Source organism: Dasypus novemcinctus, chromosome 23 (genome assembly GCF_030445035.2).
Source record: "Dasypus novemcinctus isolate mDasNov1 chromosome 23, mDasNov1.1.hap2, whole genome shotgun sequence".
Classification (NCBI taxonomy): domain Eukaryota; kingdom Metazoa; phylum Chordata; class Mammalia; order Cingulata; family Dasypodidae; genus Dasypus; species Dasypus novemcinctus.
In genome coordinates this window covers 22012620-22028665 of record NC_080695.1, presented here as the reverse complement: position 1 = coordinate 22028665, position 16046 = coordinate 22012620, and the positions used below count along the sequence as shown (strand labels likewise).

Genomic DNA, 16046 nt, shown 5'->3' with positions numbered 1-16046 from the left:
GCCTACTAACCCTAACCATAAATAAGACTCTGTCAGCAGAGTATATATATAACAGAAGTTCTGAGGCCAGCAAAATGGCAGAAGACAGGATGTGAATGATAACTCAAAACAAGCATCACGGCACTAAGGCTTGACATCCAAAAGGTTAGTAACAGGCCCAAAAAGAATCTCAGCCATATATGCCTAATCTAAATCTGTATCTAAATATAGCTTACAAATATTTGATAGTTGAAAACATTTTTCCAGAAATTACATGAACACTTCCAAACCATGGGCAACCACAAATTATGCTACAAAAAAGAAGCATCTTTGATATTGTTTGAAATGCATGATGCTATTCAGTGATTCATTTACAGATGTATATTCATGGGTTGGTAGAGCTTTATCATATTGTAGGAGAAGAGACAGATATCAAGAGGTAAAAGGCCTAGGAAAGCAGATAGGTGGCAATGCTGGGACTGCCATAACTATGTGACAGATGCTTCTTAAGCTGGGGTGATTGCGAAGACAACAAATTGACTTCAACATTCTGAATTTTTCCAGTCAATTACTAGTAAGAAGTAGTCTTCCATTTTTCTTGCTTGGAGAATTAAGGCAAAGTCTGTCCAAACTGTGAAGTAGAAGTGCCAATAGAATCCAGAAAAGGCTACAAGTCAAACTGAGACTTGAAAGGCTGAGAGCTATTTGAAAAAAAATAAAAGATATATCTCTACACACACATACACACACACACACTTATATGTATGTATATATATATATATATAGAGAGAGAGAGAGAGAATGCACCAACATTCCTATGAGCATTTAAATTATACCATATATTCATATTTAGGCAAATGCTCTCAATGAAGAATGAAAAAGGCTTCACTTATTTCTTTAAGCGGTAGAATCACCAATTCATTTATATTTTTAATGTGGTAGTTAGAAATGAGAGCTGTAGAGGGGCCGAGAAAATAGGGTAGGAGAACATATGTAGCAGTGTGAATGAGGAGATAGGAATATGAAGTAATGGTAGTCAGCTGGCTATCTAATATGTGACTTCTGGGTTCATTATAAGACATCTTCTGTTTAACATAGTCTTTTCATTCTGCTGTTTTCTTTGCAGATTTGACCACTACTCCAGCAATCTCTGCAAAGGACTTGCCTGTATCTCATGCTGCAAATAAGAGCTTTCTTCTCAACACACTGTTCCTCAATCTCCGTGCTACCACAGGCAGCAGGAACAGTAAGGGATACGCATTGAAAGATTTTTTCCAGGAGAGAGAATATTGCTGTGGATACTCAAACCTGCAAGTGGATATTCATTAAATGGTCATGCTCCTCTTTCTGATGCCCCCCCACCCTTATCTGCCTTTTTTTGCATTTCGGTCATTAAGCTACCTTTGAGGATATTCATTAAACTCATAAAGTTAACATTTCTGTTTCAACAGCTTACCTGCAATGAGGGATTTCAAAATTGATTACCCATCTAAAATGGGTGTGCTCCATTCATTACAGATCTATACAGAGAAGCCTTGGCAACTATTACACCTCCCTGAGTACAGGATGGATGTGTACTTGCCCCCAGCTGAGAATCTGTAGTCTGATCCTAGAGCTAATTTAAATTGAATATTTTAAAATTCTTCCAAATCACCAATTTTTTTCTGACATCCCTGTGCACCCACCTCCCTCTTATGCTTTCCTTCCTTGGGAAAGGGTAGTTGCTAGGAATCACATGGACAAGTAGGTTTCTTGCAAGAGTCACAAAACAAGCTGGTTTATAAATTTTCCTGTAGTATTCTAAAACATAAGGACAATTAAAAGAATGTGGAATCCCAACCCTAAGAGATGTAACTTAGAGATAAAATTACTAATATGTGACAAAAAGAGAAGCAAAAATATATTTGAAGAGGAAAATGAACTTCTAGTTACAAAGGGAATTCAAGTAAAAATGGGGACAAAAACTTGAAAAAGGTATCAAGTGTGGAAATGCTATATAGCACTTGCAACTTTATTCATCCCTCTGTTATAACTCAGTTCAAGTTGTTACCAACTCTCAGCTTTACTCAACAGCTTGCTGGTTTCTTTCCCTGATTCCTCTCTTGCTCTCAACTTCATCTGCAGTACTTTATATAAAATGCAAAGTGAAAATTTTAACATAAAAATTGTAACTCCATTTCTCTTAAAATCTTCCAGTGGCTTCTTAAGTAATCCCTAACCTCCTGACTTGGTTGTAGAAGATATTCTGGAATCAGCCCCTGTGCTAGTTCCCTATACTCTAGCCACACGGGGCTTTTATTTTTTATTTTTTAAAATTATTTATTGAAGTATATCACTCATACATAAACGTTCATAAACAATAATTGTATAGTAATAGTTGTGAACTTACAAAACAGACAAATATAACATCATACAGGACTCTCATAACTCATCCTACCACCAATAACTTGCATTATTGTTAAACCTTTTTTAACTAATGATTAAAGAGCATTGTCAAAGTATTACTACTAACCAAAGTATTTTCCCCCAACCAACCCTATTATCTTTATGTCATTTATATATGAACATACATAAAATATTAAGTGCATAAAGTTGTGAACTTACAAAGAAAACATCCAACCTCCACCAACAACTTGCATTGTCACGAGACGTTTGTTACAAATAATGAAAGAATATTGCCAAAATCTTACTACTAATCATAGCCCTTATCTTACATTTGGTGTACTTCTCCCCAACCCACCCTATTATTATTTTTTAAATATGTTTTTTATGACAGAAGTTGTAAGCTTATAAAACAATCATGCACATGTGCAGAATTCCCAAACAAAACCCCTCCATCAACAAACCACACTGTGGTGGAACATTTGCTACAGATAAGATAGTATCTTCTGATTGCAACCATGTCCATAGTGTAAAATTGGCTCACATTTTCCATACCGCCTCAGTATCAACAAAGTACATCTTCAGCATAGATGCAAGAATATTATATTATTACTGCTAACCACAGTCCATAGGTCACTCCAGCTGTATTTTATCCATGCTTCTCCACATTCCCAACACCCTGCAGTTAGTAATGTACATTTGCTCTAGCTCAAAAAAGATACTCTTGCATGTGTACCGTCAACTACAATTCTCATCCATATCTTGCTTTACTATGTTATTCAGTTCCTAGATTATTTTCTAGCATTGTCAATTGACATTTACATACTTAGACTACCATTTTCAGTCACACCCCATTTATAAACTAGCTGTTACTCACTGTGTGTTATCCTCCACTCTATACATTTCCACACTTTTACAGTAAAGCTGATTAAAACTTCTACATAAATTAAACACGAATAGTCCATCTCAGTCCTCCTCTTATCTAAGAATCCACCACTTACCACCAGGTGTTGAAGATATTTTCCAACAATTTCTTCTAGAAAATTTTATGGTTCTTGTTCTTATTTTTAGGTTTTTGATCCATTTTGAGTTAATTTTTGGGTAAGGTGTGAGATATGGGTCTTCTTTCCTTCATTTGGCTATGGATATTCAATTCTTTTGGCACAATTTGTTGTATGGATTGTTCTGCCCAAGCTGTGTGGGTTTGATAGGCTAGTCAAAAATCAATTGACCATACATATGAAGGTCTGTTTCTGAACCATAAATTTGGTTCCATTGGTCTATGTGTCTGTCTTTATGCTAGTACTATGCTGTTTTTACCAGTATAGCTAGGTAGTATGATTTAAAGTCTGGAGATGAGGGTTCGCTTTTACTTTTTATGATGTTTTTGGCTATTCAGAACTACTTACACCCTTTCAAATAAATTTGATGACTATGTTTTCTTTTCTTTTCTTTTCTTTTTTTTAGTGCTGGTAGCATTTTTATTGGAATTACATTGAATCTGTATATCAATTTGAGTAGAATTGACATTTTAATGATATTTAGTCTTCCAATCCATGACCAAGGAATATTCTTCCAGTTATTTAGACCTTTTTTGATTTCTTTTAGCATTGAGTTGCAGTTTTCTGAATACAAGTGCTTTACATCATTGGTTAAATTTATTCCTATTTGAGTTTTATCTATCATATTTTCTTTTTACGACTCTTTTGACACTTTTATTTACTTTTACTGATATAATCGTCATTTCTGGACTCTCTTCCAGGCCCCTCTCTCCTGTCTTTTCTTTTCAGGCTCTAGCACACCCTTTAGTATTTCTGAAAATCTGGTCAATTGCTTAGACATTCTCTCAGTTTCTGTTTATCTGTGAATATTCTAATCTCACCCTCATTTTTGAAAGACAGTCTTACTAGATATAAGATTCTTGGCTGTAAATTCTTCTCTTGTAGTATCTTAAATACAGCATACCACTATCTTCTTGCCCTGATGGTTTCTGGTGAGAAATAAGCACTTAATCTTATGTGGTATCCCTTATATGTTATGCATTGCTTTTCTTGTGCTGTTCTCAGAATTTTCTTTTGGTCTTTGGCATTTGACATTCTGATGAGTATGTGTCTTAGAGTTGGTCTATTCAGACTTTTTTGGATGGAAGTACATTGTGCTTCTTGGACATGCATATCTATGTTCTTCAATAGGGGTGGGAAATTCTCTACCAGTATTTTCTGAAATATTCCTTCTGCCCCTTTTCCCTTCTCTTCTTCTGGGACACCCATGACATGTATGTTCGTCTGCCTTTTACTGTTATTTAGTTCCCTGAGAACTTGTTCAATATTTTCTGTTCTTCATCTGTTCTTTTGTATATTCTCTTCAGAGGCCATTCTTCAAGTTCACCAATCCTTTCTTCCTCCTCTTCAAATCTATTATGATTCAATTTTTTAAAAATTCCATTTACTGTACTTTTCGTTCCCATAAGATCTGCTATTTTTTTATATATGCTTTCAAGTTTTTCTTTGTGTTCATCCAGTGTCTTTTTTTTTTAATCCCCCCTCCCTCTTGGGGCTTGTTTTTTCCCTGTGTCCATTCACTGCACTCTGTGATTTTTACTTGTCTCCTTTTTTGTTGTGTCACCTTGCTGATAGAAGGGAGTCCAACTGATTGAGCCACAGCTGCTTTCTTAATATCTTTAATCTCTTTAGCCACCTCATTAATTTATTAAGGAGATTTGTTTGAACATCTATGATTAGTTGTCTCAACTCCTTTATGGAGGCTTATCTTGTTCCTTAACCTGGTCTATACCTTCCTGTTACTTGGGGTGGATTGTAATTTTTTGTGGGTGTCTGGGCATCTGGCTTACTCGAGTATTTATTCTGGGTGCAGTTTTTCTCTTAGTTTATGGCTTCCTGCCCTTTCTCCCTTGCTGGTTGTACAGTAGGAGCCAAGGATATAGTTGGTACTGTAAGCAGTGGAGGCTCAAGCTCTCCTCCTTGCACCAGGGACCAATGAAGCTTCTTCCAACTTTCTTCTTTGCCAGGAGTAGTGACAGAGTCACAGCTGTGTGGAATAATCTACCTCATGCAGGGCTAGACTGTAATTGCCCAGAGAGACTAATGAAGCGTTATGTTCCTTTCTCCCTTGCTTGGAGTGGGGATGGAGCTACAGGTGTGGGCAGCAAGCCTTGCAGTGCAAGTCCAAGATGACCACAGTTGCCTTGGTAGACTTTTGATTTTCAGTCTGTGCCACCCGAAGTTACCTGCAGTTACCTGGATAGGCTGGTGCAGGGCCCACCAGCCTCCTCCCTGCTACAGGCGGGGCTGAAACCTGGGCTAGGGCTGCAGGCCAATCTGGGTAAAAGAAACCAGTTCCTACTGTCACTGTGATTTTTGGTCACCCTGGCTTCCCCTCAGGTAGGAGGCAGAGTCAAAATGGCAGCCACAAGTGCCTTTCCGACTTGGGCTGATTCACACCCTGGCTGTTCCCAGGGTTGTATCTTAGCCAGCCGAGTCTACCAATCAGCAGCCAAACTCGGCAGTCAACTGTCTCTTCCTCCTCTCTTTTTGGAAAATGGAGCTTCTTATTCCAGCCACAGAATAGCTCCTGGGGTGGCTTGTGCCACCAGAATAGGATAATCACCAGCCTCCCTGGTTTGGCTAGTAATATTCCGGAGAGGCTGGCACAGGTTCCCCCAGCTTCCTCCCAGGTGGAGGTGGCACTGCGGACTAGGCTAGAGCTTCAATCTGATCTGGATGGAAAAAACTAGTCCCCACCAGCACTGGGATTTTCAGTTCGCCCCCTTCCCTCGTGCCAGGCATGGAGTTAAGATGGTAGTCCCCTGGCCTCTTTCTGACTTGGGCAGGCTCAAACTTTAGCTATTCTCAGATTATACTGTAGCCTGCTGAATTTACTCATCAGTAGCTGAAATTTGGTGCCCAACCGTCTCTTCCTCCCATTTTGGGGAAGTGGAGCTTTCAATTCCAGCCGTGGAACAGCTCCTGAGGCGGCTTGTGCCTCTGGTGGAGGATGGGCACCAGCCTCCAGGTCATGGAGCACTCTACTTACGAATCTTCTCTGCAAATAGGCAGTCTCCTCCTTCCATTTCTTCAAGGATGTTGCAGGATGCTCTTCTGGCCTCCTGGAGCCCCCAAACAGGTGTTTAAGCTAGCTCCAGAGAGCTCTGTTTACTCACTGCCCTGTTGCAGGAGCTGACTCTAGGAGTGCCTTACTCTGCTGCCATCTTACAGTTCCCTCACACAGGTCTTTTATATTTCACTTAAACATACCATGCTTACTCCTGACTCCAGGCCTCAGAGCTTATTGTTCTACCTCCCCAAGTGTTCTTTCCCCAGATGGTCACAGAGCTACCTGGGTCTACTTATTCCAGCCTCAGCTCAAATGTTACCTATACTGCATAGTTTTGACTCTGCTTGGGCAAGCAATACTTTGGCCCTGGCATCAGGCTCAGGGCCACAGAAGACCTGAGCATGTGACCCCCCAAAGGTAACGGTGTTTGAACCCTGAGAAGCAGATTATGTGGGCCGAGAAGGCCATTCTCATGTGCCTGGCCACAGGTTCCTACCCCATGCATGTCAAGCTGAGCTGGTGAGTGACTGGGAAGGAGGTCCACAGTGGGGTCAGCACAGATCCACAGGTACAGCCCAACCTACTGCCTGAACAGCTGCCTAAAGGTCCCTGCCACCTTTTGGCACAACCCTTGCAACCACTTCCACTGCCAACTTCAGTTCTATGGGCTCACAGACAAAAGCTAGTGAAAACTGAATTGGGCCAAAACCATCACTGAGAACAACAGCAATAAGGCCTGGGACAGTACTGACTATGATTTCACCTTGGGTAAGTGAGTCTCTCCTCTTTTCTCTTTCCACCTCCCACGGTGTTTACTCTGGGACCAGAACATAGAGAATCCATAGACTCTGGATGTGAGGAGGGCCAGAGCTACTTTCTCAGATGGCTGGGTTTCTCCCCCCAGCAAAGGTGTTCTATCAGCAAAGGGTCTTGCCTGCCACCATCCTCCATGAGATCCTACTGCATGCTGACTGCCAAGGTCAAGAAAAAGGATTCCTGAGGCCAGTTCAAATGTGCAACCTACAGTCACTCTTCATCCTCATCCTGGATTCTTGTTTACCCATTCCCAACCTCTCTCTACCTCTCATCCCCTTCCTGCAAGGATCTCTGTTCTTTTTTTCTGCTTTCCCACAGATTAAGCTCCTAATCCTGAAGATGAACTAGACTAAACCAGTAAGAATGGCAAAATACAAAAAAATTAATAAGTCACCTATACAGTAAGGCCTTATCAGATCACCCTAGCTAAAGTAGAAAAGCATAACTTCTATCACTATTTTATTTATGTCATAGAGTAGATCAGAAATAAGTGCATTTGTTTCTTCATAGGTTGACTGTGTCTCCCCTGCACTGGAATGGAAGCTTCATGAGAGCAGACTTTATCTTGGGCATTGTTCTACTTCAAGTGCCTATAACAATACCTAACTCATTAAGGGTATTTGATAAATATTTGTGGGGAGTTGAAACAATGACATACCCAGGAAAACTCATAAATATATGCAACAGGAATGGAAAAATGCATTAAAAAACTGTCAAGGAAAGGCAAAATCTATAAAGATTTAAAAAAAAAAGGAGAAAAAAATATTCAGAGTATTTCACAGATCTAGATTAGATTTTCATCTTAAATAAAAAGATGTGGGAAACTCATTGATGGTGTGGACAATGGCTGTTTCCTCCTGAACAGTAACTAGTGTGACTAGGCACAGAGTAAAATCTCAATAAAGATTTGGAAGAAGGAAGAAATGGGGAGAATAGAAAAGATGGATGTTGGGGTACATAGGTGGATGGCAATATAAATCAATAAAGATCCTGAAACTGGAGATATTTAGAGTAGAGGATGTTGCCTCTCAAAAATAAGCAGAAAAGGAGAATGGATGTAGCTCAAGTGGTTGAGCACTTGCTTCCCACGTACATGGTCCCAGGTTTGATACCCAGGACCTCCTAAAAGCAACAGAAACAAATAGAAAAAAAAAAAAACAACAATTCTCACTGGGGAGCAGATGTAGCTCAGTGGTGGAGCACCTGCTTCTAGTGTACAAGGTCCTGGGTTTAATTCCCGGAAGCTCCTTAAAAAAAACAGGCAGAACAAACATCTCATCACATTAAATGGACTGAACAGCTACAGAACAGTAAGATGAGAGAACTGTTCAGCACAAGATTTACAATTCAATCCCTTTTCACTATTTTCTGAAATGTTCCAATTCCTTGAAAGTACTTAAAATTTTTAAAAATAAATTTTAAAAAGCAAATATTGAACATTTAAAAAGTGTTAAATAATTTTCTGGCTTCTTATAATTAAAAACGTGATCCAAAATTCTTTCAGAGAAAAACTAGAAAGAGTCATATCCATATAATCATTTGAATAAAGGACTACAGGAGCTTACTTTCACAGGATGTTGGAAAGGGCTTGCTAGAAGAAGTGAACACTAGTTCTGGCAAAAGGAAAATTAAAAAACAAAGGTAGAAAGATTTCAAAGAACATATTTAAGAATAAAATCAGTGTTTCAGAGGGACAAAGTATAAGGTAAAAGAATGAGGAAACGAAGGAAGGAAGGGAAGATGGAACATTAGCTTCACACTTTCTTATAAAGGGCTCTGCATATGACCCTGAGATGTGTGGACTTCATTCTTGAGGCATACTAAAAGATACTGAATAAGAAAGGTAAGGGAAACGGACTTGGCCCAGTGGTTAGAGCGTCCGTCTACCACATGGGAGGTCCGCGGTTCAAACCCCGGGCCTCCTTGACCCATGTGGAGCTGGCCCATGTGCAGTGCTGATGCACGCAAGGAGTGCCCCACCACGCAGGGGTGTCCCCCATGTAGGGGAGCCCCACATGCAAGGAGTGTACCCGTAAGGAGAGCTGCCCAGTGCAAAAGAAAGTGCAGCCTGCCCAGGAATGGTGCCGCCCACACTTCCCGTGCCGCTGACGACAACAGAAGCGGACAAAGAAACAAGACGCAGCAAATAGACACAGAGAACAGACAACCGGGGGAGGAGGGGGAATTAAATAAAATAAATAAATCTTTAAAAAAAAAAAAAAAAAAGAAAGGTAAGTTACTAGTTCAGCCTCTTAGGAAAACAACTTTGGCAGCATTATAGAACACAGAGCAAAGGAGACCAGACAATGAGCAAAATAATAATTTAAAAAGCAGACAACGAGCAAAAAGAAGCAGACAATGAGCACATGCAACAAGAAAACAGGGGAACCTTGGAGGGGGAGGAACCAAGGCTTAGAAAAATCAAGTTCTTTGTTCAATAATAAATAACAAAATAAATTGCAAAACTTCTATTAAAAAGTAATCTGTTTGTAATCAGTGCCCATGATCATTTCAAAATGAGGCTTTATCTGATTTACTTAAGTCTTTACATTTAGTCTCTAAGTTTTGATAATTTCTATTGCAAAATTCTGTAAAGAGTCAAAAGCAGTACTTTTTCCCTTTGAAGAACTCATCAGGAATATGTACATATTTACTTACTTAACTTTTTCCTTAGTGACTAATCTAAACAAGTTATTATGTCTCCTTGATATGGACAATCTCCAAATCCTTCTGGCCAATTAATCCCTCCTGGCAGTAGAGTTTGGGAATATGTAATTTAGAAAAGCCAAGCGCATTTGGGTCTTTTAGGTTTTACTCGTGAGTCAAATCCTCCAGCTCCTCTGGAATTATTTCTTCTTATCTTTTTTGCCCATCTGATAACAAAAAGTTGGAATAACTTAATATCTCGATTAGCCTCACTTTGAGGGTAGTCTTAACTGCAAAAGCATCTAAAAATGTCACCAAAGTGGGTGAAAGAGTAAAGGGAATTTTTTTTTTAATCTTAGCTGAGAAACAGTACTGGGCACAATGAACAAACAAGTACCAAATTTACTCTACCACTTTAAGCAACTAAAAAGTTGAACAAAATATATGGAACATAGGTTTTTAGAAATTGGACAATAGTCAATGGAGACAGTAATGCTTGAGAGAAGGGAGACAAACAAGATGACACTTAAAATTGCTCCCGCTTATATACTAGAGAGTTTTCAACCCACAGGCTGTATGAGTTGAGAATACTAAGTTGAGATTTAGGGAGGCTAGCTAGAACTCTCAAAGCAGAGGATGACAGCACACAGAGAGAAAATCTGCTAGCTACAGAAAGGGTTTCCTCTAGTCTTTAGTTAAGTGATAATTTAAATATATATGTGAGAAACTGCCCAAAGCAAGGGAGAGAGTCACCAGAAACATCAGGTAGAACTTTCCCAGGGCTGATGGTTGGGGATAATTTGTGTTTCACAACAGACAAGAGTGGGAAAATCTTGTAATACATCAGACTATTTAGAGTAGAGTACTCAAGGACTCTAGGACAAACTAGACCTAGACTATAAAGGCTTTTCTGATCCTGCTCAAGAAAACTTAAAAGTAAACCACAAAAGGATCAAAGTGTTTCTGAGTAAGTTATCTCAGAACAAAGCTCAAGATTATTTACAGAAACAAAAAAACATAAAAATATCCAGCATCCAAAAAGATAAAATTCATAATGCCTGGTATCCAATTTAAAAAGTGGATGTGGCTCAAGCGATTGGGCTCCTGCCTATCACATGGGAGGTCCTGGGTTTGGTTCTGATGCCTTCAGAGAAAGCAAGCTGGCATGGCAGGCAGGTGCAGAGAGCTGACTCAATAAATGACACAACAAAAAAGAGACACAAAGAGGAAAGACAATGAGAGACACTACAAACTAGGAAGCTGAGGTGGTTCAGGTGGGTGAGCACCTCTCTTCTACATGGGAGGGCCTGGGTTCAGTTCCCAGTTCCTCCTAAGAGAATATGAACAGACACAGAAAGTACACAGTAAATGGACACAGAGAACAGACAGCAACCACAAACAATGGTGGGGGTTGCAGGGAGAGATAAGTACATAAAATAAATCTTAAAAAAAAAAAAATTTACCAGGCATGAAGAGAGACAGGAAAATATGACCCAGAATGAGAAAGAAAAAAATACTCAATAGAAAGAGACCCAGATGAGAGATGACAGAATTAGTAGAAAAGGATATTAAAAGTTTATAATTATTTTCCATATGTTCACTAAAGTAGATGAAAGCATAATCATGTTAAAGATAGATATCATAGGTATTAAAAAAATAAAAACAAAAAACTCAGTATTGGTCTTTAGCTCAACTGATAACTCACTTTCTTAAGGTCATTGAAGTAATTAATTACTAGTTCTCTTTCAATCAAATATGGATGCATCTATATTTTTTAAAATATCGTGTTGGTTGGTGTATTAGTCAGCCAAAGAGGTGTTGATTCAAAATACCAGAAATCAGTTGATTTTTATAAAGGGTATTTATTTGGGCTAAAAGTTTACAGTTACCAGGTCATAAAGCATCAGTTACTTCCCTGACCAAAGATTTTTGCCATGTGTTGGAGCAAAATGGCTGCCGACTTCTGCCAGGGTTCAGGCTTCCTGGGTTCCTCTCTTCCCAGAGTTTATTTCTCTCTGTGCTCAGCTCTTATAGTTTCTCAACAAGGTCAGCTGTAGACTATAAGGCTTTGCCTCCCTCCACAAGGCCAGCTGTAGACTATTAGACAACTGGCTTTTTTCTCCTCCCAGGGCTTTCTTCTCTCTGGGCTCAGGGTTCCTCTCTTCTTGGGCTTGCTTCTCTTACCTCACAACCAAGCTCCTCTGTGTGCTTACTTCCTGGGGCTCCAGCTCAAAACTCCAACAGCAAAACTCCAACCTGTCCTTGACCATGTCTTTTATCTGTGAGTCCCCACTAACCAAGGGGCAGGGACTCAACATCCTACTATGGCCCAATCAAAGCTCTAATCATAATTTAATCATGCCCAGGTACAGACCAGTTTACAAACATAATCCAATATCTATTTTTGCAATTCATAACTATATCAAACTGCTACCATTGGTGTTGCTGTAGTATTAAAAAATTACCATGTAGCCTGACTTGTCAAAGGCTTTCAACTTAGCAGATTTTCGATCTTCATGGTCTGAGGTAAGACTTTGCAACCTCAGACCTATATATATGAAGGATGTATTTGGCTGGAGTTTTTTACAGTCAGGTTTAGGAAAACCTTACCAAATGCTTGGAATATCTCACAAAATACCCATTTCTTTTGATCTAATGGATAGTGAATTTGGGGAAACCAGTCAAAAGATCTCAATAACCATACAAAATTGTGCTCTTGTCCCTTGAACTGATGTGGCTTTCATTTCTCCACTTTATAGTGTTTAACCCTGGAATGATTTCCATAAGCAAGAGTCAATGAGATCTTGTATTAAAAGCATATCAAAACGTAAGGACATTATTTCAAGTACTGTCTTCAACAATGTAGGTAAGAAAAGTTATAATGGTTTTACAATTATAATTCACAGTTCTATCACAAAATAAATGAAACACATGAATATACAAAGAAACACACACTTACACACAGAAACACTCATACGCACAGCACAAAACTGAGTTAGTATCCTTTATTCATACAACTTACAGTATATGACAGAAAGAAGGGGCAAAAAAGATCTACAATTAAGGCATTAGGAATATTATAGAAATAACTGTACTTTATTCCACTTAATTGTTGTAAAAATTCAATATCCCATATATCAAATCTTACCCTAAAACTCACAAACTTTCCTGAGAAGGTAGGAAGGTGGATGTGTCTTAGGGATGTCCACCTTGGCTGATGGAGAGATGGATGAGAGGCTGTTGCTACAGAATGGACTCAGTGTGTTGCAGAGGTCTCCAAGCTTTTGTTTATAGACATCTCTCAGTAAAAAAAATGTTTTGAGCATATACTCTTAAGGCACAAGTACTTATAAACTATATACACGAACTACTCTCACTATTAAATGGAATGTTAGTAAAGTTTAATTTCTTTTCTTTACACAAAAAACAAAAAAAATATGAATATTTTCTTCAATGAACCATCTTGAACATGATAATGAAGACCTACATGTGAGAGTATTACAATAAGACTGGAAGTGAAGGTTTTTGCTCCTTACATACCTCTTCTTGAGCCAAGCCACTCTGAACTGCTGCCTCTTTCTTTCATGGCAGCGTATCACTTAATCTGTTAACATTGCCTTCTTGGTGTCAATAATAAAAATTTCTGTCTATCCATTTTATAAGAGCATTTCCAAGTCCTGCTCTCAGGGGGAAAGATAGGTCAGAATAATGATTTATGATGTATACAGACAGAAGGCAAGAAGTTCCAAGAGAGCCAGGTGGTTTTCAGGAGTGGCAAGGGGAAATCTGTCCTGTTGGTGGATAGAAGGCTGGAGACTGGTGAAAGCCAGGTCCGGATTGCTGACAGACCCCTCAAGGGAGGTAGTATTTCTCTCAAGGTTACCCCCTCCCAGAAATGGGTCAAGAAATTTAATAATTCCTTCTCTCACCAAATAAGTGGTCATCTTCCCAAAAGTAATAAAATGACAGAAAGAGATTGTTACCAGTTCCACAGAAATTATAAAAAGTCCATAGTTAAATGATGCCATCTCCCAGTTGTAGCACTGTCTGACAACTCCTTCCATTTGTAACACTGAAATTAAAAGTATTATCCTTTTCTTTTTATTGTTATTTCTAAAGTGACAAACACTCCTACCTAACTTGTAATTTGTTAAAACACATTTTAGGTAAAACTATAAAGTAGAATGACACTACAAATGGATGGCTCAAACGTCTGTACACCAAAAGGGTCAATTGCAAGTCTTCGCTATGCATAGTGAACTAAGACTATTGGGGAACTGAGACCTTACTCAAGGGGTGTGTGGTCTGGTAGCTTTTATTTTTGTCTCTTCTTAACTTACATCGCTGAGTCGTTCCCGAGAGCTGCTCCGGTGGAAGCCCTTGGATTCTCCACTGGCGCTTTCACTGTCACTGTCCCTGCAGCTGTTCTGCCCTGGTTTGAGCTAAAGGCAAAAGAGAAGAGCAAAAAGGAGTCAGCAGTCTCCTTACACAACTGTTTCTTAGCACCTGTTCTTTGAGCCTTGTCAAAAATGAATAATTGAAGGTCCTGACCTTTGACTTTCTTTTCATTTTTGAATAGTGCCATGGTACACTGCCATAGGAAAAAAGCACAGAGGGTAGAATAAGTAAAAAGTTTAAGAGAAAAGAGTGAGCAGGCATTAAATAAACATCTGAAAAGCCTAACCAAAGTCGATGAATCTTAGAAAGTAGTCTTCCTCCATATTTTTTCTTCGTTCCTTTGTGATTTTTTATTCAACAATTTTAAAAAGATTAAAAAAAAAAAAACACTGAATAAACTAAAGCCAGATTAACTCAACTGTGGTTTCCAGCCTTATTTCTTTTGTCATCTTCTGAGCAAAGAAACAATAAAACAATTTTTAAAAGATTGTTTTCTTTGTGAGAAAATGATGAGATGCTGTCGTGTTATCCTTCAACCACTGAGAAGACACTAAATGACCTTATGATCTTGCTTTTTGAGACAACGCTCTGGAGGTCTCCTGTCAGGCATTTAAAAGTACCAGATTAAGACCCACAGTTTAGGTAAATTAAGTCAGCACTCATTCAACAAATATGTATTAACTGCCTACTTTGCGCCAGGTACTAAGTGCCAGAGAGAAAACATGCTAAAGGCACCAACAAAAAATGTCTCTGATCTTTTAGGGCTTACATTCCAGTGCTTTCCAACATTTACCCAGCTCTGATTTTCCATGAAAAATGAGTAACACAAAATTGGGAAGCATTAGTCTCTCTGAGTCACACATGTGGACCATTAGTCTATGATACGTCACCACCCATATTTGCAGAAGACCCAAACACTGAGATTCAGGTTTTAAAATAAAGCTCCTTCATAATGTTCTCAGTTCCCTTCATAATGTTCCCAATATAGCAAGAGAAAGGCAGTACAAGACAAGCAGATATAACAACAACAAGGAAATACATGCTAAATGAAAATCAAAAAGGAGCCAGTGAAGTTCAGAGAAGAGGTGATTTCTGAGGCCTTGGATTTTAAAAGTAGACTGATCTCATATGGCTGAGAGGATGGGGGAAGGCACTCCAATGGGGAAATGGCAGAAAGCAAAGGCAGGGAAAGCAATATGCCAGGAAATGATCAGAAGGTATCATATCTGAAACTCAAAGTTCCTTTTAGGAGGAAATAGGAAGAAACATTATAGAGGGTATACAGATTAGAACATGGAAAGTCTCCAACAAAATACAAGACCCATTTTCCTGGGCAGGAGAGAACTTCAGAGAGCAGAACAAATGACAGGTGGCAAAACTTTTGCCTGTAGGTTTTTAAGTGGCTCTGGAGCCAAGGAGGACAATGTAACCAAAGTGAATGGAGACTGAGTTTAAATCAACAGCCTTGTACCTTTAAATATGCCACTTAAAAATTACAATTCAGATCCCTCTTTTGTCCATTCCACCAAGTCATTTACCCCAACATCTTATCAAAGGAGATGTTCACTTCCAAGCTCTCTATAAATCCACTTTTGGCAGCGGACTTGGCCCAGTGGTTAGGGCGTCCATCTACCACATGGGAGGTTCACAATTCAAACCCTGGGCCTCCCTGACCTGTGTGAAGCTGGCCCAAGCACAGTGCTGATGCGCGCAAGGAGTGCCCTGCCATGCAGGGGTGTCCCCCACGTAAG

The 16046-nt window shown here is 39.2% G+C and overlaps 1 protein-coding gene across 8 annotated transcripts in view; it reads right to left on the bottom strand.

The window, feature by feature from the left end:
• Nucleotides 1-16046, bottom strand: part of AUTS2 (activator of transcription and developmental regulator AUTS2) — a 1252826-nt gene that overhangs the window by 703781 nt on the left and 532999 nt on the right. For 6 of the 8 annotated variants that reach the window (XM_058285964.2, XM_058285967.2, XM_058285962.2 and 3 more), the window contains one exon: nt 14238-14339. The exons of the other annotated variants lie outside the window; for them this stretch is intronic. In XM_058285964.2, coding sequence (XP_058141947.1) covers nt 14238-14339 — 102 coding nt within the window. The remainder of the gene's footprint in view (nt 1-14237; nt 14340-16046) is intronic. 8 annotated transcript variants of the gene reach the window in all.